General features: G+C 41.1%; 1 protein-coding gene across 5 annotated transcripts in view; it reads left to right on the top strand.

Moving 5' to 3' along the window:
* The window catches only part of CYP19A1 (cytochrome P450 family 19 subfamily A member 1), a 108,206-nt gene extending 82,776 nt beyond the window's left edge, over positions 1 to 25,430 (top strand). For 4 of the 5 annotated variants that reach the window (XM_055098469.3, XM_063596644.1, XM_024925634.5 and 1 more), the window contains exons 4-10: positions 7,484 to 7,638; positions 12,871 to 13,047; positions 16,741 to 16,855; positions 19,579 to 19,693; positions 20,164 to 20,326; positions 22,835 to 23,076; positions 24,340 to 25,430. In XM_055098469.3, coding sequence (XP_054954444.1) covers positions 7,484 to 7,638; positions 12,871 to 13,047; positions 16,741 to 16,855; positions 19,579 to 19,693; positions 20,164 to 20,326; positions 22,835 to 23,076; positions 24,340 to 24,588 — 1,216 coding nt within the window. In that variant the 3' untranslated portion in view covers positions 24,589 to 25,430. The remainder of the gene's footprint in view (positions 1 to 7,483; positions 7,639 to 12,870; positions 13,048 to 16,740; positions 16,856 to 19,578; positions 19,694 to 20,163; positions 20,327 to 22,834; positions 23,077 to 24,339) is intronic. The other variant, XM_055098471.3, reaches the window with a different exon arrangement.
* The last annotated feature ends 1,198 nt before the right edge of the window (positions 25,431 to 26,628 follow it).

The raw sequence follows: 26,628 nt of genomic DNA, 5'->3' as shown, positions 1-26,628 counted from the left end.
GCAATGCACGTTCTCGGGCCCCACCCTGACCTACTAAATGAGACAGTCTGGGGTAGGACCCGCAATCCGTGTTTTAACAAAGCCTGCAGGTGATTCTGCTGCACACTTGAGTTTGAGAACCACTGCTCTAAGAACTAGATCATAATTACTTTTTTATTTTAATTCTCCTGGTCTATTAGGCTCTAGTCAGCCAAATTTAAGTGACTATGATACGTTCTTGATATGTTCTCATTTTAAAAATCAGTACTTGAGTCACTTTTACAACTGGCTATGGTCTCACAAATATCCTGGAAGCACTGGTGTTTGGGTTTGGGGGTAGGGACATTTGCTGCTGCTCTTTCATTTCCCCGCACAGCCACCTGCCTTTCAGCTCTACCCAGCCCAGGGTCTGCCTTCCCCACCACCTCTTTCCCTCAGCAGACAGGTGAAGTGACCCCCAGGATATTTATCTAGAAGGATATCTACCTGCTGCCCAGGATCTAGCACAGTGCCGTGCCTCTCACCCTAGCTGTACCTTAGAGTCACCCAGGGAGCTTTTCAAAGCCCCACTGCCCAGGCCACACCCCCACTTTTAGATCAGAACCTCTGGGGGTAGGACTCAGGCATCAGTGGTGTTTAATACTCCCCTGGGAGTTTGAGAACATTCCATCTAGAGAGGGGGTGGAGGAGGAAGCTCCTGGGGCAGGAGGGCCTCTCCCCGGGGTTACAGGAAACAGCGATGCAGGACTGGTTTTGTCTTATGCTAAGGTGGTGGAGGTTTAAGACTAGAACTGGAGTAAAGAATGAGAGACTTGAGAAAGGACCACAGTACCAGGACAGAAATCATTCTGAGATACTAGATATTTCGATGCTAGATTCTTAAATCTCCAGAAAAACTCCGTGAATTTCCAAAGACAATTCCTGAAGTGCTTGCTCGTTACAGTGGGGGTGGCATCTGACCACTCCGCTAGTCTTAACTAGGAAACTGACTCCAACAACCCCGACCGACTCAGGCGCTGGTGCACGCTGAGACGCAGCCACAACCCACCCACACTACCCCCAGCTCTCCCAGTTCTTTCCTTTTCCTGCCCTCTCAGGCTTTTCACTTGTTGGAGTCTTTGTGTTCTCTTTAATTGCCTCAGAGCAGTTCAATTTTGTTGTTAAAGGCTGAGCTCCCCGCGGGAATAGGACATGTTTGTCCCCATCTCCTTTCCTTGCCTGCTCTTCAAGTCCCTTCCAGCACTCCCCGTACCTCTTGAAAAGACCCCATTGGACCTCAGAAAGATTTTTATTTTTATTTGAATAGTTTGCCAGATTTTTTTTTCTTTTGAAAAGTTTGAGGTCTGTAGTCATTACAACTGTGTAGAAATTATGGTCCAACTTTTCCAACCAGCTTCGTCCCAAAGTAGTAGGGGCTGCAGAACTTGAGGGGAGAAGTCAGGCATGTGCGCTGCTGAGATGCCGCGTGTGCCACTGGGGGCGTGGAGGCACGGTCCATCTGGTGAGCTGTAGATGATGTGTGCACCGTTCCCCAGGCAGCTACCCAGGCAGCTGTACTCTAAATTAATGAAGGTCTGTAGGTGCTGCGTATGACACTATATGTCCATTATATGTCCCTAGATTAGTTTTTGTCATGAATACAAAAAAAATTTATGTAGCACTCATAAAGGGAAATTAGCAATTAGCATGCTAATTTGGGTTATATTTGCATATCTGTTAGCAATTAACATACTAATTAGGGTTATATTTTTACATCTGTCTTAATGATGTGCAAATTTACACATCATTTACAGGGGCTTCCTTCATTTATTCTGTGAATATACATTTACTGAGAATTTATTATATACTAAGCACTGAATGATTCTAAGTTGTAATAGTCATTATTGGCTCTTCATCCATTAAATATTTCTTGAAAACTTACTATGTATAGCAGCAGGTATTGTTCTAAACTCTGGGAATACAGCAGTGGACAAACCAGCCAAAATTCCTTTACCTCATGGAGCAATATGTCGTCACTAGGTCAACAATAAACAAGTAAAATATATAGTGTATCAGTAGAGTGACCAATTGTTTCAGTTTGCCTGGGACCAGGGCCTTTCCCAGGATGTGGGACTTTCAGTGCTGAAACTGGCATAGTCCCAGGCAAACCAGGATAGTTGGTCACACTGTTATCAGGCAGATAGGTGTTACATAGAAAAAGAATAGGGAAGGAGGATGGGGGAGGACCAGTTGTAGAGACGCAGGTGTGATTGTAAACAGGTGGTTCAGGCAGCCATCACTGAGAAGACAGCATTTAAATAAAGACCTAAAGGAAATGAGCAAGTAGCCCATGAAGAGACCTGGCGGGAAAGCATTCTAGACAGAAGGAACAGCAAGTGCCAATATTCTAAGGCGAGAACCTGAGTGGAAGAATACAGGAGATGAGAGAGGCAACAGGGTACCAAATCACGTCAGGCCTTGCAGGCCATTGTAACAATTCCGGCTTTTACCCCCTGCAAGAAAGGAAGCCACTGAAGAATTTGAGAGAGGACTGACACATATGACTCATTTATGTTTCAGCAGAATCATTCTGGCTGCTCTGTTGAGAATAGGTGCAAGAGGACAAGGGATGGGGACAGACAGACCAGTTAGGCAAGAGGTGATGGTGGCTGGTCCAGGTGGTAGCAGTAGAGGTGATAAGAGATGAGGGAAAATTCTGGACATATTTTGAAGGCAAAGCCAACAGACTTGCTGACAGATTGGATGTAGGGTGTGAGAGAAAAAAAAAGAGTCAAAGTGCTGTCCAGTTTTGCATTGAATGGGGACATCGTGTCCTGAGATAGGTGGAGCAAGTTTGGGAAGGGGAGAGATTAGGGTTCCATTCCAGACATGTTAGATTTGACATGCCCAGTTGACATCTGAGTGGGATGATTGAGTAGAGAGAACTGAACCTTGAGACCCTATAGTGTAAATAGGTCAGAAACTAGCAACAGAGACTGAGAAGGAGCAGCTAGACCGAGAAGAGAAAACCAGGAAAGTGTAATGTCTGAAAACCAGGTGAAGAATCCATATCAGGGAGTAGAAAATTGTGAACCATGTCAAATACCACTGATGGGGCAAGGGAATGCATGGAGATTTCAGTACTGCATTTAGCAACAGGGAGGTCACAGGTGACCTTGACAAGAGCAGTTTCAATGGACTAGTGGGGGCAAAAGTCTGACCAGAGAAGAGAATCGGGGGAGAAGAATCAGAGGCAGCAAGTGTAGACAAGTCTTCCAAGGAGTTTGCCATAAAGAAGGCAGGAAATGGGCCAGTAGATGAGTGAGATGTGCGGGCAAAGGAATTTTGATTTTTAAAATAGGAGAAATTACAGCATGTGAGTTGTAGGGGGACTGGTCAGTTATGGAGGAAAATCAAATGATTGTTGATGGAAGAGAAAGAAAGAGTGTGCTAGGTGAGATGTGAAGAGGTCCTGGGGACAAGTGGATGGGTTGGCCTTGAATAGGGACATGGAATTTCCATAGTAATAGGAGGGAAGGTGGAATATATGGGCACAGGTCCGGGTCATTGGGGATTGTGGAGATTCTCTTGTAGTTGCTTCCACTTTCTTGGGAAAATTGGAAATAAAGTCTTCAGCTGGGGCTGAGTAGGGAGAATATAATAGTCATCTAGAAGAGTGAGAGAGTGAATGGGCTGGGGACATGCAGTAGCATTGCCAGCGACACTAAGGGCCCACTTGAATTTAACCGAGACCTGACAGCAGGCACGTGTGCGCTAACGTACACACATGCGCACACATGTGTGCACATGTGTGGTTTTTCTTTTTTTCCCAGCCCACTTCAACTGCCAGGTGCAAGCACAGAATAAGCTAAGAGTTGGATTTAGCTAGAGTGTGGTCTTATCAGACAACCATGACAAAGTAAGAAGAGGGTCAAGGGAGTTGAGGATTCAGGGAAGGGTATTTTAATTTTAATGATTGACAGTAATTTTTTCCCAACTTTCTGTTAAGAAAATTGTCAAATGAGTAGGAAAATTGAAAGAGCCATCCCCCTGCCACACTTTTCCCCCTGTGACATTGACATTTTGAAGAGACCAGGTCAGCTATAACATATCCCACATTCTGAATTTCTCTCACTGTTTCATCAGGGTGTCATTTACTATATTCATCTATTCTCTTGTATTTCTTATAAACTGAAAATTGGGTCTAAAGGCTCAATTAGATTAAGGTTGCACATTTTTGCAATAACACTTCAGTAGTACTAGGAACTTCATATCACATCACATCAGAAGATGAGTAACAGGTTGTCCCACTAGCACTGATGTTAAATTTGATCACTGGTTAGGTGGTTACAGTGAGATTCCTCTGTTATAAAGATTGTTTATCTCTTGTAGTCACCTAGAATTTAAGCTGGGTAAGTGAGGATATTAGAGAAGTGAAGGACAGTGAAAAGGTGATAGGATTGATGGAACAGATCTACATGAGGCAAGTGTTTTTAAATGTTTGTTACCAGCCGGGTGCAGTGGCTCACACCTGTAATGCCAGCACTTTGGGAGGTGAAGGTGGGTGTATTACTTGAAGTCAAGAGTTTGAGACCAGCCTGGCCAACATGGTGAAACCCTGTCTCTACTAAAAATGCACAAAAAATTAGCCGGGTGTGGTGGCGGGTGCCTGTAATCCCAGCTACTCAGGGGGCTGTGGCATGAGAATTGCTTGAACCTGGGAGGTGGAGTTTGCAATTAGCTGAGATTGCGCCACTGCACTCCAGCCTGGGCGATAGAGTGAGACTCTGTCTCAAAAAAAAAAAAAAAAAAAAAAAGAAGGCACCAATTATTCCATTAATTGCCTCCTCATCACTGTTGAATCTGCCCACAAGTGTGTGAATTGTTTAATCCCAGAACTCAGGTGGCTTTCTTCTCATCACCTAAGAGCTTACTCCCTGACTACTTTTCATTTTGAACAGACAATAGGTTTGCCATCTTTGGAGATGTCTTTTATCTTCAATCATGCTTAATGAGGGATAATAACCCTAGTGATCAGACACCCAACGCTGTGCACTGTCCCTGCTGAGGCTGGGGACTCAGCTGGACTCTCCTCAGTGCTAAGAAATCCTCACTCTCCCAAATAATCAGTATAACACTTGCCTCTGGCAGTATTGCAGGCTGGCCCACAAGCCAGAGCCAGGCCTGTCTTGACTGCCAGGAGGAGCTCTGGGCTGGGGTCCTTAGTTCATCACTGACCTTCTCTTCACTTTTCTGATTTACTCTGGTTAGATAAATCCAGCCTACTTTTAGTAAGTGACCTTGTTTTAAATTGCTCATCTGTGGACAGTCACACATCCCTTGCTTTATCACATCGGCCTGATTAGCTTTGTCCCTGACAAGCCTGAGCTTTGGATTCAAAATAGCTGAGATGTTGGTGCCCCCTAAAGGACACAAGAATTTTAAAGGTTGGCTCTTTATTACTAATAACTAGCAAATATTTCATTGGGTTTGTTTTATGTTTGGAGTTTCTTACTCTCTTTTTAAAACTGATTAGCAAGTTCTTAAATGAAATGGACAGGCCAATATGATTAATGCAGTATGCAAAAGCCCCAGGGTCAGAGCAGAAAAATAGTGTTTGTCCTTTAAGTGCTTAAAATTTTTAAATATTAGTTTGTGAATAAAGAATATATAAATTACTTAATTTCTGCTTTAATTATAGAATGATGGAGGGGAAGGTAAGTAAAGCTAGAGTTTTCAAATATTTTAATTAGTAAGAATTTCATTCCTTCCTATAGCATAATTTTTCTATATATGACAAAATTTGAAACGTCAGACAAAGTAATTCCCCAGAATACAAACGGAAGCATCTGGATTTTTATTTATTTATTTATTTATTTATTTATTTATTTATTTATTTTTGCTAGGGAGAGGCAAACATGTCCAAAACTTAGGATTATTTGATGAATATTATCTGGAATCAGATCAAGAGAATATTTAATAGTGTTTTTATTTGAAAATGGGTGGTTTTTCCTGAAATAAATATTAATAAGTTATTTATATAATAACTCTGCTTTTTTTTTTTTTTGAGATAGGATCTTGCTCTGTCACCCAGGTTGGAGCGCAATGGCATGATCATGGCTCACTGCAGCCTCAACCTCCAGGGCTCGAGCTATCCTACTGCCTCAGCCCACCAAGTAGTTGGGACTACAGGCACACACTACCACACCTTATATATTATATATTATTATACAATAATAATCCTGTTCTAATTTCTTGACACTACCATTATTTCAGGGGCTTACTTTTAAAGCTTAAATAGGACTATGGAACACATCGCAGTTGTGAGAGCTGGATTAATACTTAGCCCACAACCTAATACATTGAACCAGAGCAGCGCTTTTTTGGTCTAGAGTCCTCTGGGAATGTATTTCAACAGGCATTAACTGAACAACCTCATTAAGGCAAAAGTATCCTTTTAGGAGCCAAGTGTCAACTAGGAGATGGAGGAGCAAGAGTCTCTCCAACCTGAGAACCAATTGCAGATATTATAGTAACCACTTGCAATCTTTGAGGGTTATTTGTTCTGAAAACCTCCATAGTGGGAGAATTTGCAGCTGTGAAACAAAATTTCGGGAGACTAGAGGAGAGGGAGGACCAAAGTTGCAATTAATACATGAAATTTTGTATAAATATTAAGTTCACCAAGAAAGTAACAACAACATCTAAAATCAAGATAATACCAATGACATCTAATGCATCTTGAATTTGCATAATTGAGCATCATGCAAATTGCCCTATCTCATGACTCATCACATCCTGTGTCGTGGGAGAACTCTGTGACCCTGGAGACTTTGATGAGTCATGATGGAATGCAGAGCCCCAAAATAGCTTCCTTTACTACCACAGTGAACTTTGCATGCCAGTCCAGCCAGGCGCTGGCCAAGCTCAGGGCTAGAAGAAGTGCCCAAGGAGATATTTTTCAAGCCCTGACTGATACTCCACTGGAGGGGGCAGGCCTGATTAGAGACTGGAGTTGGGTGGTACTAGGCAAAACTGCTGGTTCCAAAATAGGAAAACAAGACTTTAGTAATTCCACAAACTTCTGATTCTGTGGCTCACTCTTGTAGTGGGTGGCACTTTGTGGAGTGAGGCTGGATGATACCTGGGAGGCTGGAGGTTCTTCTGGCTCTGGTGGTATGGAGGGTTCAGCTTCTTAACAGCCTTGCAGCTCTGACTCCAGTAGTGGATAGTATTTTGGTGAGGTTAGAGAAGAAAGAGAAGTAAGGAATGGTATATGGGTGTGTGTGTGTGTTTTCTATCTTTGGTGATGTTGAAACAGGGAGTCAGTAGGTAGAAATGATTCAACTGGAGAAGGATGTCCTCATGCTAACAGAAGTGCTTATTCAACCCGAATACTAGAAATCACGCACATTGCATTTGGAGCAACATGCATTTGCTAAGAGAGCTACCTCCTAGTCAAAATGTACCACCAGGAGTTCTCCTGACCCTTAAAAATTGACACCAAAGTTTCCTGTCTTTTCAGATCCTCAAGTATGTTCCACATAATGAAGCACAATCATTACAGCTCTCGATTCGGCAGCAAACTTGGGCTGCAGTGCATCGGTATGCATGAGAAAGGCATCATATTTAACAACAATCCAGAGCTCTGGAAAACAACTCGACCCTTCTTTATGAAAGGTAAGCAGGTACTTAGTTAGCTACAATCTTCTTTTTTGTCTATGAATGTGCCTTTTTTGAAATCATATTTTTAAAATATTTTATTTATTTATTTATTTATTTATTGAGACAGGCTCTGACTCTATCACCCAGGCAGGAGTGACCTTGGCTCACGACCTTGGCTCACTGTAACCTCCGCCTCCCAGGCTCAGGCGATTCTCCCACCTCAGCCTCGCGAGTAGCTGGGACTACAGATGTGCACCACCATGCCTGGCTAATTTTTGTATTTTTTGTAGCGATGGGGTTTCGCCATATTTGAGACCAGGCTGGGCTCAAACTCACGGAGTCAAACAATTGACCTGCCTCGGCCTCCCAAAGTTCTGGGATTACAGGCATGAGCTATCATTCCTAGTCTGAAATCATATTTTGAATTCCACTGCAATAAAGGAGGAAGAGCTAACATTCATTATACCTTTACTCTGTTGTAGCCATTGTTCTAAACACTTGAATGGCAGCCCCATGTGGTAAATGTTGTTATCACCTACAATTCACAGAAAATGAGGTTAAGTAACTCGCCCAAGGTCCAAACATTAGTAAATGATAGCCCGGAATATAGCCCTGAAGCCTATATTTCTTAATCACCACAAATTCTTTTCTTCTTATTGATGTGCAAAGCAATTTTATAGGCAAAAGAAGAGATGTAGCTATATATTTAGAGTCATTTCAGTTAAGAATTTAGCATGTCACCCATATGTTTGATTTAAACACGGCCAAACAATGTGTTTGCTGAGTGCTTGACTGACAGCCCAGATGATTTAGCAGGAAGCAATTTGTGAATGAAATTAGATAATTTTAGAACTGAGAGGGACCATATCTGTCATCTAGCCTCTGATTTTAACAGTTGAGGAAATAAAGTTCCAACGAAGCTATGATTTTCACCCAGGCAAAATAGGGAGTAATGAATGAGCTGAGACCCAGTTGCAAGCTTCCTTATCCAGTGGTTTTCCCCCTTAACCTCATCATGCTGGAAATGAAACTGTTGGGGAATACACAGGACTAACCCTTGACATTACTATCAAGCATAAAGAAAGATAATCATACCCTGGAAACCTTGTCAGTGGTGGAATCTGGGGCTAGATGATTTTAGGTCTGGCCCTGTCTATTCACAGCCTTCCCTCCAGCAGCCCGTGCTGTGAACCTAGGTAGCCGCCTTCCATGTGCCTGCTAAGATGGGGGGAGCTATGCCAGTACCTCTGCCCACTGGGTGTTGAGCCCAGCCTTCAGAGCTGCCCTCCCTCACCAGGACTCAGCACAACTCTTGCTGTAGACCCCAGTGTATCACTTTCCTATTGCTGCTGTAACAAATTGCCACAAACTAAGTGGCTTAAAAGAACACATTTATCTCACAGTTCTGTAGGTCAGAAGTCTGACATGGATCTCAATGAGCTGAAAACCAAGGCATAGGCAAGGCTATGTGCCTTTCTGGGGGCTCTAGGAGAGACTCTCTTTCTTTGTCTTTTCCAGCTCTAGAGGCCAGCCACATTCCTTGGCTTGTGGCCCTTTCTTCCAGCTTCAAAGCCATCAACAGTGGGTTGAGTCCTTTGTACATTACATCTCTCTGACCCACCTTCTGTCATCCCATCTCTCTCTGGCTTTGACCTCGGCTTGGAAAGGTTCTTTGCTTTTTTCTTTTTTTTTTTTCTGAGACAGAGTCTTGCTCTGTCACCCAGGCTGGAGTGCAGTGGCCCCATCTTGGCTCACTGCAAGCTCCACCTCCTGGGTTCACACCATTCTCCTGTCTCAGCCTCCTGAGTAGCTGGGACCACAGGTGCCCACCACCACGCCCAGCTAATTTTTTGTATTTTTAGTAGAGATGGGGTTTCACCGTGTTAGCCAGGATGGTCTCAATCTCCTGACCTCGTGATTTGCCCACCTCAGCCTCCCAAAGTGCTGGGATCACAGACGTCAGCCTATAATCTTTGCCTTTAAGAACTCATGATTAGGTTTGGCCCACCCCATCTCAAGGTCCTTAACCTTAGTCATATCTGCTAAGTCCCCCTTTTCATGTAAAGTAACATGTTAGTAGGTTCTGGGGATTATGACCCAGACAAATTTAGGATGCTATTATTCTGCCTATCACTCATGTTGGGGGAGATAAATCTCCTTATACCTTATAAAACTATGGAATGAATTAATGGAAAACGTATAGGACTTAGTATTACAGGTTGTGGGTTTGCGTCCCAGCACTGCCACTTGCTACCTATCTGACCTTAGGCAAGTCACTTCGCCTTTCTGAGCTTCAGTTCCCCTATCCACAAAAGGTGATAAATGTTATGAAACTTGCACTCTAGGGCTGTTGTGAAGAACAAATGAAATAATGCTGTAAGATCCCGTAGAAATGTACATTTGACTTTTTCATTTGGCTCAGGTGTATTAGGAATATGTGAACTAGTATTTAGTAGTAGTTAACTTTCACATACCAATATCCTCTACCCTGACATGCAAGAGCTAATTAAAAGAATCTCTAAGTTCATCCATTTGTTTAACACCCCACCGTTCTCATCTTTGAACTAGGTACCAAGATACAATGACAAACAAGATGTGGTTCCTGCCCTCCAGGAACTTATAAAGGGGGAGAGAGGTTTGAATTAGGAAGGGGCAGCCCAGCACATCACCAAATACTACCCTAGGTGATGGTAATGCTGGCGGTGTGCCCAGAGTGATGCCAAGTACAGATGAACAGGCCATCTAAAGCACATTGAGGGGCAGGGGAGACTTTTCAGAGGAATGGATGCTTATAATGAGTTTTAAATGAAGGTAGAAGCTAATTAAGAAAACAAAAGACAAATATTCTAGGAGTAAAGAATAGGATAACCAAAGGCACAGACGAATAGATAGACATGATGCATCCAGGGCCCTGTCGGTAAGTCCTTGTGCCTGGTGCAGATACGTGCAGGGACGTGGCCAAGGGGAGGGCAGGGCCAGATCACCAAAGACCTCTCAGTTAAGGCAAGGAATTGAGCTTATCTCAAAAACTATGGAGAATCACTAAAGATTTTAAGCAGAATAACATAAACATATTTGTATTTTATAAAAATCCCTCTGGTAGCAGAGAGAATGACTAATTGGAAGGAAGCAGGATTGTGAGCAGTGAGAACATTTAGGAGCTACTGCAGTGATGCAGGAAGGGTGGAGGGGAGGCTGTGGTTTCAAGAGATGTCAAAAGGGTAGACCCTACAGTAGTAGAGCCTATAGTACTTGGAAATTAAGCAAAACATCTTTGTGATTTTTTTTTAGACAGCCTTCTATAGGCAAGATCAAGGTTTCTACAAAAAGTGCTACATAACTGGACCCAAATTCATAATCTCAGGAAATAGGGGGATAATTGCTTATTGGAAAGTTCACTGTGGTGTCTGACATTTCTATAATCAATGAGGGTCCTAAGCATTTTTCAGTGAATCTCTTTTGGAGTTAGACTCCCTATTGGTTTTCCTGATATAGTGGAAAGTTTGGCACAAGTTTTAGTATCTAAATCAGTAACATTAATGAAAGTATTGACTTACTGGGTGAGTCTGTAGAGAAATAGTTAAGTGCAACTTAGGCAATGACCCATCTTGGGAGGTAGGGAAGGGTGGTGGCGAGGGGTGAAGAAATAGCATGTGTTTCCCAAAACTGCCAAGAAATGTGTCCATATTGATGGTATTTGCTGATTGTTGCCCAATTTTCTTTTCACTAGATAGAGTCAATACTTTTTAGCGCATTTTAAAAATTAAATCATATCTACATCATACCACTGCCTATAAGCCATGTTATTACATTTTTGCCCATAAATTTGGCATGTGGCTTCAAGCTCTTTAAACACAGAGGCAAATCATGCATCGGCCTGGGAGAAAACCACAAGTGACATTCTAAGCCAACCCTTCCACACAAAGGGTTGAGTCATTTGTCCTGCTTGCTGAAGTGGCAGTCACCCAGAGAACAACATCCTGGCCTTTCATATCTGCCAAGTCCTTCCTATGGTCAGAAAGCCTGCTCCTTCCTCAACCTTCCTTCCAAGATGTATGGAAATCTCAAAAGTCTAGGACCAGTCCTCAGGCCTCCTTTCTTATTTGCAAAGTATACCTTTAGGCATGGGGATTCCGCAGCTTAACCCAGTGTGTGTGTGTGTGTGTGTGTGTGTGTGTGTGAGAGAGAGAGAGAGAGAGAGAGCAAGAGAGAGAGAGAGAGAGGATAGTCTCCTTCTGGAGTTACGTCTACAAAGTTTCCCAATATTTTTCATCTCATTTCAAAGACTCTGATGTTAACAGCAAACCTGAATAATAAAAGACTTAAAAAGAGATTACTCCTAAAAGATGCTTAAAGAAACGTAACACAAAGAGAGAAAGGGGCACTTTAAGGGTTAAACCCTCCTGTGTAGGCCACCTACCATCAGGACCCACCAGCCACTGCTCAGATATGAACAGGGCAAGAGTAAGATCAAAGCCAGTTTACTCTATTTTCATTCATTCATTCATTCATTCCTCTATTGAAAAAATATGTATGAAGGCCCCCATGGACCATCAGCTTGAAGTGCAATGCTAATGAGCGGCTGTCACTGTCCTTAAAGAGCTCTCAGTTCAGTGAGGGAAGACTGGTAAGCAAGCAAGGAATTGCTTAGCTGTCATGCCATTGGCTGAGTAAAATAAACCTGGAAGTAGTTTGAAGAGAAATCAAAATTAAGAGAAGGGCACTTTGGGGGATTTTTACAATTAGCCTTTTACACTTAAACAGGAAGCACCTTAGATCAAATAGGATCCAATTTGACCAGTTTTCCAATAATATCCTGCCACCTGTTGAAACGCAAAATAAATATGACCCTAGGCAAATCCAAATCATCTTTGGAGGGAAATGTATGCAATAAATATGAAAAAATCACTGATTTGTGATTTATGACCACAAGTACTAAATGTTTCATTTGCAATCTCATAAATGGCTGGCTAGAGCATGAAAAAAAGTTTAATTTTTAATAGTTTGTTTAAAATAATATTTGTCCCTATCTCCTTCCGTTCATTCATTCTTAACCATAGGATAGTACATGCTTATGTAAAATTAGGAGACCACAGAAAAGCATAGGAAAATATTATGAAAACTTCCACCCAATTATTAAATTAAAAATTCTGGACAATTAAGCTCCAACATAAAAAGCCAAAATGACATGATTGTGTGTGTGCCCTGGAGTTCGTGATGGCCGATTCTCTGATGTGTACTCTGCAGCTCTGTCAGGCCCCGGCCTTGTTCGTATGGTCACAGTCTGTGCTGAATCCCTCAAAACACATCTGGACAGGTTGGAGGAGGTGACCAATGAATCGGGCTATGTGGACGTGTTGACCCTTCTGCGTCGTGTCATGCTGGACACCTCTAACACGCTCTTCTTGAGGATCCCTTTGGACGGTACTGAAATTTTCACTCTCACATCTTGACCATCTGTCCTTTATTGAACAAGGAGCTAGGAGGGATAACAGACCAAAGGAATCACATGCCATTTTCTACATTGCTCTTGTTTAAACATTTCTAAGTACTCCTCGTTTTTTTCCCTAGTGTTTCTGCTTTGTTCACTTATAAAATATAAATTTCCATAAAGTAGGGGCCAGCATCTACTAGCCTTTTGTATCTTTCCTCATTACTCTAGGAAATAGAATTCTACCCACAGTTGAAACTTAACAAATGTGATTAGTTCGTTTGGTTATTAACATATCCTACCACCAATCAACTTTATATATTTAACCATTTCCAATTGTTCTTTTGGGCATGATATATACATACATATATACATACATACCCACACATATATACACACACTCCTCCCTCAAAGCTACTAAACATGAAAACATTGTGCCTATATGATAAAAATGTCAATATTGCTGGTGATACTGATGCTGATGGAAATGACGATATTAGCTGCCATTAACGTAGTATCTAATGTGTGCCAAACAATATTAAAAATTGCTGTATATACATGTTTGCCATTTATTATTTATAACCTTAACAAGATGTCTCACTCATAAGGCTACTTTCCGCACTATGATACAGAAATGAATATTAAAACATGTGCATGCTCATGTCAAACTCATAGAACTTGATTTTATTTTGGCAGGATTAAACCAATTTGCAACTTGAGTACAACTGCCAATATTTCAGCTAGTTCTTGAAAAGTTGTGCCATTGTGCAAAAGTCCTTGAATTATTTGATAACTTTTTAACCTAATGATCAAACACCTGACAGGAATGGAATTCACTGGACTTGTATCTAATTGTTTTACACTGTTTTCTATGGGTTACATTTTTTATTGCCATTGTGACCTTTATCCACACACTAACCTGGAAAGTATAGGAATTAAAGAATTGGCATTCTTTCTGATACACCCTTTTTGTTTTCTTCTTAAAGTCATTTATATTATGTATTACTCTTAAAGAATGTTTTAGTCTCCATTTTAGTAGTCTGTGCATATGGTAGTAATACATGTACACAAAGAAAAATTCACAAGCCCATTCAGGTGTCTTTTAGAACATTATTTACCACTAAATATTTATACAGTTGACATAATGCTTATTATGCCCTTGAATAATAGAATTTGTTTTGTTTTTACTTCTTATCCATAAGCATTGGCCTTATATTGCCTCAAGAGGAACAGAATTTATTATTAAACAGGATTCTTAAATCCATAACTCATATTGTGACTTCATACATTTTGTAACCCTAGTAGTGAATATACCCTAAAAACTTATAAATCCCCCCAAATCACTCTACTGATGAAAAAAAAACACGTGCATGCAACTCTACCACCACCAAAAAACAAACATTAATCATTTGAGTAGTTTGGTGGTTACCAGAGGATGGGAAGGGTAGTGGGGAGAGAAGAGATGAAGAGAAGTTGATTAATGGGTACAAAAATACAGGCAGATAGAAGAAACAAGACCTAGTGTTCAAAAAATCAGTGTAGTGAAGAAAATAAATAATAATCTATGTACAACCAAGTAGCTAGAAGAGAAAATTTGAATGTTCTCAGCATAAAGAAAAGATAAATGTTTAAGGTGATGAATATCCTCATTACCCTGATTTGGTTATTACACATTATACAAATCTATCAAAATATTACAGGTACCCCTAAATATGTATATCCATTATGTATCAATAGAAAATTAATCATTTGGATTAATTCCATTCTACTGTTGGCATTAAGTATGTACAACTCAATGTGACTTTTCCTGAATTAACTTACACCAGTGTTCATTGATTCATACATTCATTCATCAAACATTTATTGATTGCCTATTTTATGCCAGGCACTGTTCTAGGTTCTGGGGACATAACAGTGAGCAAGACAGATAAAATTCTTGCCTTCAAGGGGCTTACATTCCAGTGAGTGATGTGGACAGGAAAAGAAATAGATATCTAATAAAATATTAGGCAATAATAAGTGCCTTGAAGGCAAAATGAAGCAGGGCAAGAGGACAGGAAGTGAAGGAGGGCAACAGTGGGTGTGGGCACAGATGTCATGGAGAGGGTGGTTAGAAAAGGCCTCTGCAGAGAAGACGTTTGACCATAGCTCGAATTTAGTGAGGCCACAAGCCACAGGCAGATATGGGGGAAGAACACTCCAGGCGGAGGAACAATGCGTACTTTTAACACTTGCCCCAACCAGCTGAACTGGAACACATGCTACCTGGTATACCACACTTGGGCACATAGACAAGCTGTAAGCCCTCCCTATTGCCGCATCTCCCCTACTCCAGCTACTCCATACAAGAGCTGGAGACACTTCATCTGATGGCCATTTGGATGGGAGCCCACAATCACTTGAAGAAGTTTTAGTCACACTTTCTCACCTGATCTCTTTTCAGGCAGGGATGCCACTCCCAGGGTGCCTGTTCTACAGACATCACTTCTAAAGTGAAACAGGCGGGTATTTTAAAAGTCTAGGCTTCCAGGTCCCCCTCTAGCCTTGCCTCATTAGGAAGGATCATATAAAAGGAATTGTAAATCTCTCCATTCATTTTTGGATGCAGACTATGATGCTGGCAAACCTGTGCAACCCACAGAGTTACATAATCCCTTTTCACAGGGGTCCTTGTTAAACTCTCAATTTGCCTAAGGGACCCAGTGCAAGAAAAGAGAAAAGGACATGGTCCTGAGGTCAGACAGAAGCAGCTCCAGCCTCAGGGCCTGCCTGTCAGCCACACTGGCTGTATGGTTTTGGGCAAGCTTCCGAATTTCTATGAATTGCAATTTCTTCAACTGCAAAAGGATGACACCACAACGCCCATGGCAAGAATATGAAGATGAAATTAAAAATCTCTTTCACAAAGCGCCTAGCATGGTGACTGGTATTTAGCAGTTGGAAATATATGTCTGTTCTCTTCCCTTTTGTATATTATCTGGTATAATTTGAAAAAATAAGGGTTTATTTCCTCTAGTATTCAATTTAATTAAAGAGCATTTATTAAGAGCTGATTGTATGTGAGGCTTAGGACAAGGCATTAAAGAACACAAGATGAATTCTACACTCTGGACTGAATATAAATAACTATGAAAGCTATGTGATGAGTGTTATGGGGGAAAAATGAATAAAGCACCATGAGAACATGATTAGAAGCTATTAAGTGTATAATCCAGATAAACTGTCCACTTCATGGCTCTGCTTACCCAGCACCAAATTAAGTTAAAATGTGGTTGTTAGCCACCTAACAGGCTCTGCTTTTTACACTCCCGGGTACCAGAGTGAAGGCCATAACAGCCATAATTACTAGTTCCATTTGTACAGAGAAACAGGAGCTAGTTGAAAGCTCAGCCCAAGGAGAATATGTGAAATTCTAGGCTGAAAACTTGAAAACACAAACTTGAAAACTGGCAACTCACTGGTTAAGTAGGCCAATTTGGATGGCAAGGAGAACAAGTCAGTGCTTGATTTGTCTAGTGGTATTCACGTGGCTAAAACTCCTACTGAAGATGGAATCTTGCTGAGCTTAGAACCCCCAGACTGTTAGGAGAATCTGCAGGGAATGTTTTCTGCTCAGAGCAACCTTCTTAGGCTCACATTTTGCTCAACTGCTCTTTCTTGTGTATGTGTGTTTTTTTTTCCTACAGAAAGTGCTATCGTGGTTAAAATCCAAGGTTATTTTGATGCATGGCAAGCTCTCCTCATCAAACCAGACATCTTCTTCAAGATTTCTTGGCTATACAAAAAGTATGAGAAGTCTGTGTAAGTAATACAACTTTGGAAGATTTATGAGTACAATTGGATTGGTTTTTTTCCCTTGTGTCTTTGCTGTTTTTCTTGGCCTCTCAGGTAACTTTTCTGCTCTCTAGAGCCCACAAGGGAGCTGTTGATTAAGTTGCTGATGAAACACTTTTTACAGCAATTTGGCTGCATTTGGCCAGACCAGAGAGTAAATGAAGCCTTTGGCTGGGCAGCTTCTCGGCAAGGGGGCTGAGTGTGTGGTCTGGGAGCTTCAGCTTGGGAACTAGGACACTAGTGTATTTTGAGTTGAAGAGAAGGGTCGACTGATCCTGTCATTAATATCTGTCAAAATTATCTTTGCACAACTAAAAAACTGGAACTACAGAATCAATTTATAGTTGTGTTGTTTTTGAATGAATTTAACATAATTCAACTTGTAAGAACTGACAATAGTCTCAATAGAATTTTTTCTTAATGAGTACAATTAACTTCAATAAAATGTGTGTGGGTTTTTGAAATTATGTATCTTGTGTTTTGGGGGTCCTGAAATTGTCATTAAATGACTTTGTTTTGGTCTTAGAATCATCCAGCAGAAAACTGGACAAATGCCCAGTGGCCTACAGGCTAATCAATGGGCTTGTAGAGTACAGGTAGCCAGTCACTAAACACTGCTACCTCTAACCACCAGTGGAAAGCCTGTGGAATCTAGAAACAGGAACTCCTGTTTTGTGTCCTGTTTCTAATGGCCTTGGGAAGTTATTTAAAATAAGATATAACCTATCTTCTAGAGTAGGGGCATAGGTTAATGAGATCATATAAGTAAGGCAATTAGCATAGAGCATGGCACATAGATGGTACTAAATATGTTAGTTTCTCCCTTTCCTGTGTTCATATCTTCCTCAGATGTTCCTAACCATCTCAAGTTCTCCATCTCTAAATGTCCCCAAGCTTGTCTGAAGACCTGACTTTATTCTACCTGTGGATTTTGAAATTCGATAATATTAGTTTCTAGAGAAGAAGCCGACTTGATGTTGTTTTGTTTATTCTCTCATGGTTGATAAGTACTAGGTGAATGTTTTAGACTCTTGGTTCTTTATACATTTCATTTCCACTAGAGCTTATTGTGACTTGAAAACAAATAGATAAAAGATTCATCTCTTCCCTGTGATCAGAGTTGTTGGCAGTAGTGGTGGTCTGAAGAGTTCATTACATAGTTCTCAGTCATTAGTTTAGCCTTGGTCTTGGCCATTGGACCCATAGAAATTTATTGTATGAGTCTGTATAATGGATTCTCTTAGGTTTCTGCAGTTCCCTCAAGGAGCTCTCTATGAATTTAGAGGCTGGGGCATTCCAACACCTCCCAGACCATTTGGGGCTAGTGCCCAGATGGGAATGCTATCAGCATTCTCAACCTACTAGGAAGAGGGCACCACAGCCCAGCTGAGTGAATATCTGTTCTTTGTATATAAGAGATGCTCAGCAAACATTTGATGAATGCGTGGATCAGGAGGGTATTTAAGTATATAGGTGAACATGTCAATTAGAATTTGGAAGATGGATTTATTGTACATTTAACGTAATACAGAACATTGTTCCCTGAGATAAGGGAACAATACACTTACAAAGAACACGTACACTTAAGGACAGAGATAAGAAAAATTGAATTTAGATTAAGGTGACTTTATTTTTCATCCAGTCTGATCCCTTCACTTTAAAAGGATGTAGGGCCCAGAGACTTAAAGTATCTTACATAGAAAGAGAACAACCTGAACTAGGACCTGACCCCACCCCGTCCAAGTGTTCTTTCAACCACACTGCCAAAATGCCTATACATATTTATGCAGCTGGTAATTCATTCAACACATATTAGTGTTTACAATGTGGCAGAAACTAACAAGGCATGAGAATAAATATCAAGAATGATACCTAGTCACTGGAGTTTACTGTTTAGAACAGGAATCTCAAACTCAACTGTCTTCAGGACTAGGCAAATAAAAGCAGACTATGGGGGCCAGGTGCAATGGCTCATGCCTGCAATCCCAGCACTTTGGGAGGCCGAGGCGGGCGGATCACCTGGGGTCAGGAGTTTGAGACCAACCTGACCAACATGGTGAAACTCTGTCTTTACTAAAAATACAAAAAATTAGCTGGGCGTGGTGGCAGGTGCCTGTAATCCCAACTACTCGGGAGGCTGAGGCAGGAGAATGGCTTGAACCCAGGAGGCAGAGGCTGCAGTGGGCTGAGATCATGCCACTGCACTACAGCCTGGGTGACAGATTGAGACTTTGTCTCAATTAAAAGAAAAAAAGAAAAAGCAGGCTATGGGAATGTAAGACAAGGGAATGGAGGTTTCTGTGGCAAACTGAAGAGCACCTGACAGCACTCACAGGTTTTTTTGTTTTTGTTTTTTTAATTTAAACATTGTGCCTGCCAAATCAGAAATTGGAAAACATTGTTAGATTTTGCCTTTTGATATCAATTTTTAACCCTTAACTAGAAGTCACAGGCTTGATTTCGCTACCAGTATCCAGAAATCTTAGCTAACTCTGGCACCTTAACATGAAGTATAGGGTCTATGTAATTTAAGGGTATTTATGAAGAAATAAAATAGTAATTCACTTACTCATAAGCACCAATGGTTTCAATTAAAGCAGATCATTTTACCTAAATACATGGCAAATAAATCTGTTTCGCTAGATGTCTAAACTGAGTAAAAATAGACAATATTTTGACTTTTTTTCCAGCAAGGATTTGAAAGATGCCATAGAAGTTCTGATAGCAGAAAAAAGACGCAGGATTTCCACAGAAGAGAAACTGGAAGAATGTATGGACTTTGCCACTGAGTTGATTTTAGCAGAGGTACTGACCTGAACTAACTGTAATTCCCATGCCACATATGTTATGATTGTGTAGAGGTGTGTAAAGATCCCCTTTTGTAACTGTTGCATATTTCTGCTTTTAAATACTTTCTCTAGCAGTTCTGTAATCCCAATCCAAATAGCCCACACATTAGATATTTCAGTAAGGCTTTTAAGATTGGAACATTCTAGTAAGACTGACTGCTAAGATTGTGACTCTTCTGTGTAACAGTATAAAATATGAAAACAAGTTGGAGGAGGCCAAAGACACTACATATACATAGACAGTCGGCCTAATCGTTCATCTTTCAGCTAAAGATTGTCATGTAAAATGTCCACAGTCAATCACAGAGACATGTGGTTTCTATGATTTCATTTTGTTGAGGTTGTTGATCCTTGAGTGTCACCTCCCTTCATTTTTTGAAACTTTGATTCACTTTTCCAAATGTTTCCCATCTTCCAATTGTTCAGAAACGTGGTGACCTGACAAGAGAGAATGTGAACCAGTGCATATTGGAAATGCTGATCGCAGCTCCTGACACCATGTCTGTCTCTTTGTTCTTCATGCTATTTCTCATTGCAAAGCACCCTAATGTTGAAGAGGCAATAATAAAGGAAATCCAGACTGTTATTGGTAAGAATTTATCAAATAAATAATACATCTTAAAAACAATTTCTTCTGAATGTCCATTTCTTATGTCCTAAGAATCTGATATCAAACATGAAATTTTTTATAATTTGCTCCAAACAATAAAGCAAGACATTCTGTCACATTTGATTATACCAGATAGACTGAAAAGATAGCTCTTTCTGTGTTCTTAATCATAAAAATGATGCATGCTCATTGGGAGGAATTTAAATCACAGAATGATGTGTAAAGCAGTAAGTGACATCCCCCAATCCTTTCCGCTCTCCTCTCCAGCCTCATCTCCCCTCTCCAGTAGCAACCATTGTTAATAGTTTGCTGTGTATTTGCTAAAATCTTTTTCTATTTGCCCACAAACACATATTTATGGTTGGATTTGTCCATTTTACAAAAACATGGGATCATATACAATGTTCTGCCTACCTTGTCAGTTACAAAAGACTTTTGTGGACTCTCCCAGGGAAATTATCGTCCCAGGGAAGTGATCGTCTATCATTTATAGCACTGTTTCTGGGCTTCAAGCAGCCCCTTCACAAATGAACTTCCAGTTTGTGGCAGAAGGAAGAGGAGAGGATGACAGCAAAGACAGGGGAGTGATACATTTCCCTCTCCACTCCAATCCAGTGATGCTAGCCCCTTCCTCTCCCCTGCCCTCTGCAGGGGAGCTTCCAGGTCCACACTCAGGTCTTCTCCAACTCTACCGCCTCACTACTCTGTCTCTGCTTCAATTTCATCCTGCTCTACTTTTCTACAGAAACAAGGCCATCTTTGAAAGAAATCAAACTTGCTTTCTGGGAGAAAGCAGAATTCCTCATTTGACACTTCCTTCACATAAGTAATCTTTTAGGAACACATTTCTTACAGATGTGAAGAGATATCACAGAATGTGGACTTCCCTCTCTTGACTTTACACAGACCCTGCAAAACAAGTTATTTCGTTGTAGAAGGGCATCATCTTTTTCAAACCATTGGAGTGCTCCTTGAAATAGTTAAACGTAAGGGAAAATTTCATCGAAGGGTTAAATATGGGAGAGAAAGGATCTGCAGATGCCTCACACAGGTGGGAAGTTTCCCGGCAAGGTAGATAGCAAGGATACAGAATAACATCTGGAATCCAAATTCCAGCATGTTTTCTTGAGTGCCTCCTAGCAGGTTCTCAGGTTCTGTGCCAGGTGCAGGGCTACAGCCTTGAACAAGCCAACACCACCCCTGCACTCACGGGGCTCATGGTCTGGTGGGAAAAAGAAAGCAAGCTCAATACAGTAAAGAGAGACCGAAGGAGGGCATTCAGGGAAACCATAAGCCTTTAATACATATTGAATACCATTTATTTGAGAGGTGAAATGTACGTGTACATGTTAATGTTCCCCTGACACTTCAAAAGGCCTCTGCAAAGATGGAAAAGCAGCAGAGCCATTTGCAAGCGTCCATGCTCCCTCCTGTGTGCCACACACAGACTCGCTAACTACTTCCTAGTGAGCACCTTTGGTCACCTTCTCCATCATCTTCTTTTCTACCTCCCAACCCCAGCTATACAGGCCCCATTAGACCCTTGAGTGTGCCAAGGGCAGTATGTAAGAGGAAGGGCCATGAGAAGACTCTGACCAAACTAGACCTTTCCTCAGTGGCTTCGTTGTATATGAGACAGGGCTGCCTCAGGACCCTGGGCTATTTTTCATCCTGCAAAAGTGGCATCTCTGAAGCTTTACCATGTCTGGGAATAATCTAAGCCTCTTTGACCAGTGTCAGGCTAATCTGAGACAGTGAGGGTGTCCATCTATCCCCAGCTCACCCAGGGCTGATCTGAGGCACCTATTTTGTCGTGGTGGGGAGAACATCCTTGTCACTCTACTGCAGGTCTTTCTTGATGAGATGCAGAGGGACTATCAGTGACATGTATGGGCAGATGACTGCACAGGTAGCCAGAAGAGAAAATTTCATTGAAATAGATCAAATCTGCCATCTCACTTTGACTCTGCAGCAGCCTGTGCATCATCTCTGGGATGGTTGTGGTGCCAGTTTGCTCGTAAGTGAAGAGAGGAAATGAATGTCCCCTACAATTTAGAGTAAGGAACAAAAACTCAAAGATTTCAGAAAGCAGGCACATGAGATGAATGTTTGAAGCAGATTGGGTGTGGTCTAGATGGAACTGTATGATGTATGCCCCCTCTAAACAGGTAATTGGCCACTCAGCATCAGCCCATTATTGCTTTGTGGGAATGTAAGTTCAGCATCACCAAATTTTCTGGACATTCAGACTTTTCTATAAACTCCACCAGTTTTTAAGGTAATTGGCTTCATATCTGAATTTTTATAAAACACTCTGTGGCCCAAGCATAACATATTTGGCCCTGGTTGCTGGTGTGCGTTAGAATTAGAGCCACAATTTTTTTCAACCAAGAGCAAACGGTTCTGTGGAAAAAAATAGAAGCTTTAATACCAATCACAGATGGAAACTAACATTACCTTCTTTGTCCCTTTTATCTGTTTCCACAGGTGAGAGAGACATAAAGATTGATGATATACAAAAATTAAAAGTGATGGAAAACTTCATTTATGAGAGCATGCGGTACCAGCCTGTCGTGGACTTGGTCATGCGCAAAGCCTTAGAAGATGATGTAATCGATGGCTACCCAGTGAAAAAGGGGACAAACATTATCCTGAATATTGGAAGGATGCACAGACTCGAGTTTTTCCCCAAACCCAATGAATTTACTCTTGAAAATTTTGCAAAGAATGTAAGAGCCCTTCCTTAAAACTGAGTGTGCCACTCTTGAAAATGTCAACTGTTAAATCCTCTCTGGTTCTTTGTGTTTGCACCATAAATACTTCATTTTTCTTACTCATTCCCTCTGCCACCTCACCAGGAGCACACACGTCCCCTAGCTTGGAGCAGGGCTCCCGTATTCATCCTCAAGCCTTCAAGGATGTTGGGTCTCCAGCTCTAAGAAGTATCTACATGGTGGCCACAAAATAGGTCAAAATGTGAAAAAGCTGGGCCCTTCATTTGGCTAAAATGAAGTGATTTTTGTTTAACCCAACCAACCTACTTTTCCATTTAAACTTTGTCATCATGTCATCACATTCAGCTATAGCACCATCTGAGCAAAGGAAAGTCCACTAATGCTTCAGATGAAAATCAAATGAGACCAAAAGATTTGGTTTTTGCAAAGTGCCTTTGGCTCATCAAATTGCCCCATGAGCAGTAGGTCCCATTCTAAATAGGACTTAATAATTAGAAGAGAGACAGTTTTTCTTTTTTTATAATTGATGTGTACTACAGATTCCACCTTCATTATGTCAAATTTTAGGCAATATGTTTTTCAATCTGAATTACGTACGCAGTTCCCTAAGTGCCCTTTTTTCAATTTGCATATGGTGTAGAAACATGATGCTAAATAATTCAGTACTCTAATTCATTTTGTTTCTACACGGGCAATCCAGATAATGCTATGTAAATCAGTCAACTGATCAACAAAAATTTATTGAACATCTACTATATGCCAGGCACTAAGTCCAGATGTGGACAAGACAGCTGTGGTCCTCATTAATTTTCTGCATAACTAAAAATAGTTAGATGCTTGGCACTGAATAGGCCAGGAATCTACATCCTTGCTTGCCTTTATCTCTTATATGGTGTCACACAAAAATAATCTTTGCCTTAGTGACTTATAAAACAATAGTAAATCTGTGGCTATTCCACAGAGCTACCTGATTATACTAACACTTGCTGTAATAAGATTTGGTTTGCATTGCTTTACCCCAGCACATGAAAGGCAAAACTGGGGACTCTCTGAGGTTGGGTCAGATCACAAGGGTTGAGTGAAATAGGACATAGAAAGGGCTTGAGTTCCAGTTGTTCATCTGAGGGGATGGAGGGCATTGTAGCCGATAACCCCAAAACAGTGTTCTGACTGACCCATGTTTTCAGAATGAATCAAACAGAGACTGAGTGACTCTAGCCTTTAATATTCTGGCTAACTGTCTGATCATTTTCATAGGTTCCTTATAGGTACTTTCAGCCGTTTGGCTTTGGGCCCCGTGGCTGTGCAGGAAAGTACATCGCCATGGTGATGATGAAAGCCATCCTCGTTACACTTCTGAGACGATTCCACGTGAAGACATTGCAAGGACAGTGTGTTGAGAGCATACAGAAGATACACGACTTGTCCTTGCACCCAGATGAGACTAAAAACATGCTGGAAATGATCTTCACCCCAAGAAACTCAGACAGGTGTCTGGAACACTAGAGAAGGCTGGTCAGTACCCACTCTGGAGCATTTCTCATCAGTAGTTCACATACAAATCATCCATCCTTGCCAATAGTGTCATCCTCACAGTGAACACTCAGTGGCCCATGGCATTTTATAGGCATACCTCCTATGGGTTGTCACCAAGCTAGGTGCTATTGGTCATCTGCTCCTGTTCACACCAGAGAACCAGGCTACAAGAGAAAAAGCAGAGGCCAAGAGTTTGAGGGAGAAATAGTCGGTGAAGAAACCGTATCCATAAAGACCCGATTCCACCAAATGTGCTTTGAGAAGGATAGGCCTTCATTAACAAAATGTATGTCTGGTTCCCCAGTAGAGCTCTACTGCCTCAACCCAAGGGGATTTTTATGTCTGGGGCAGAAACACTCAAGTTGATTAGAAAGACCAGGCCAATGTCAGGGTACCTGGGGCCAAACCCACCTGCTAGTGTGAATTAAAGTACTTTAATTTTGTTTTCTGTGGAGGTGGAAAAGCAACATTCATAGTCTTTGGAGAAATGCTTAGAAATTCAGCATTTGACCCTTGCTGTGAATTAAGCCCAATTAATTCCTGTTTGTCCACATATGATCTGTCTGTGGCAAAAGTTTAATCAGAGGAAATTCTTTCCCAGTCTGTCGATTTATGCCTCAGCCACTTGCCTGTGCTACAATTCATTGTATTACCTGTAGATTCAGGTAATACAAACTATATATAATCATCAAGTAATACAAACTAATTTAGTAATAGCCTGGGTTAAGTATTATTAGGGCCCTGTGTCTGCTGTAGAAAAAAAAATTCACATGATGCACTTCAAATTCAAATAAAAATCCTTTTGGCATGTTCCCATTTTTGCTTAGCTCAATTAGTGTGGCTAACCAAGAGATAACTGTAAATGTGACATTGATTTGCTCTTACTACAGCTTCAGTGATTGGGGGAGGAAAAGTCCCAACCCAATGGGCTCAAACTTCTAAGGGGTACGCCTCTCATCCCCTTATCCTTCTCCCTTGACATTTTCTCCCTCTTTCTTCCCATGACCCCAAAGCCAAGGGCAACAGATCAGTAAAGAACGTGGTCAGAGTAGAACCCCTGAAGTATTTTTTAATCCTACCTCAAAATTTAACAGTTACCTGAGAGATTTAACATTATCTAGTTCATTGAATCATTGTATGTGGTCATGGATAAATTGCACACCTTGGAATTCGCTTTCTAAAGGAAATCAAATGAATGGAGGAACTTTCCAAACACCACTTTACTTGTGTTATATAGCCAATATAACTATCTCTACTGAATGTCATTGAAAAACTAAAAAATTAAACGTATTTACAAATAGGTAAATATTTGTCATTGAATCCATTGCCATCCCATTTGACTGTTCTTTTCATCCTACTGTCTAGTAATAAGCTGAGTATAAGATGACAGTGTAATCTCCCTGAAAGCAGGAGCTACTTTCTTTCTTTTGTAATCTATTTCCATCCCCATTTCCCTGTCCTGTCTCCCTGTATTCACTCCCAAGCTCAGTTCTGAATAGACATTCCTGCTCAGAGATACTCCCAACTGATGCAGAAACCAAATAAAGAGGTAGGTATTCCAAGAATTCAAGAATGGACATTAGTAAAGAATAAAACATTTATTTGAGCTTGGAATTATTTGGATCATCTATATGGCCTAAAAATATATGGACTATGCCTGTGTACCTGAATACGTATGTAGTCAGGTCAAGACAATCATCCAAATAACTTAGACCCCTAAAAGCAAGGCCAAGATTTGCAATTTAATGTGTCCCAATTAATTCACTTGAAAATTAGTAACACTCTGTTTACGTTGCCTCTGGCTGGAGCTGCATGGTGGAAGAAGCCCAACTTTGGATCCATGTACTTCACCCATCCAATACTCTTGGGACATTTATGTGTATTTTATCTGTATATATGAAGCCAATGTCTATGTCTACACAGTCAAAGTGAAATGCATGTTTGATATAGCTGTACATAGATATCTATTTTGCAGGTACAAAAATATCCTGGGGGAAAACTGGGAGTGGA

This window comes from Pan paniscus, chromosome 16 (assembly GCF_029289425.2).
Source record: "Pan paniscus chromosome 16, NHGRI_mPanPan1-v2.0_pri, whole genome shotgun sequence".
Classification (NCBI taxonomy): Eukaryota; Metazoa; Chordata; class Mammalia; order Primates; family Hominidae; genus Pan; species Pan paniscus.
Note: the sequence above shows the minus strand (reverse complement) of the source record. Positions and strands in the feature narration are given on the sequence as shown.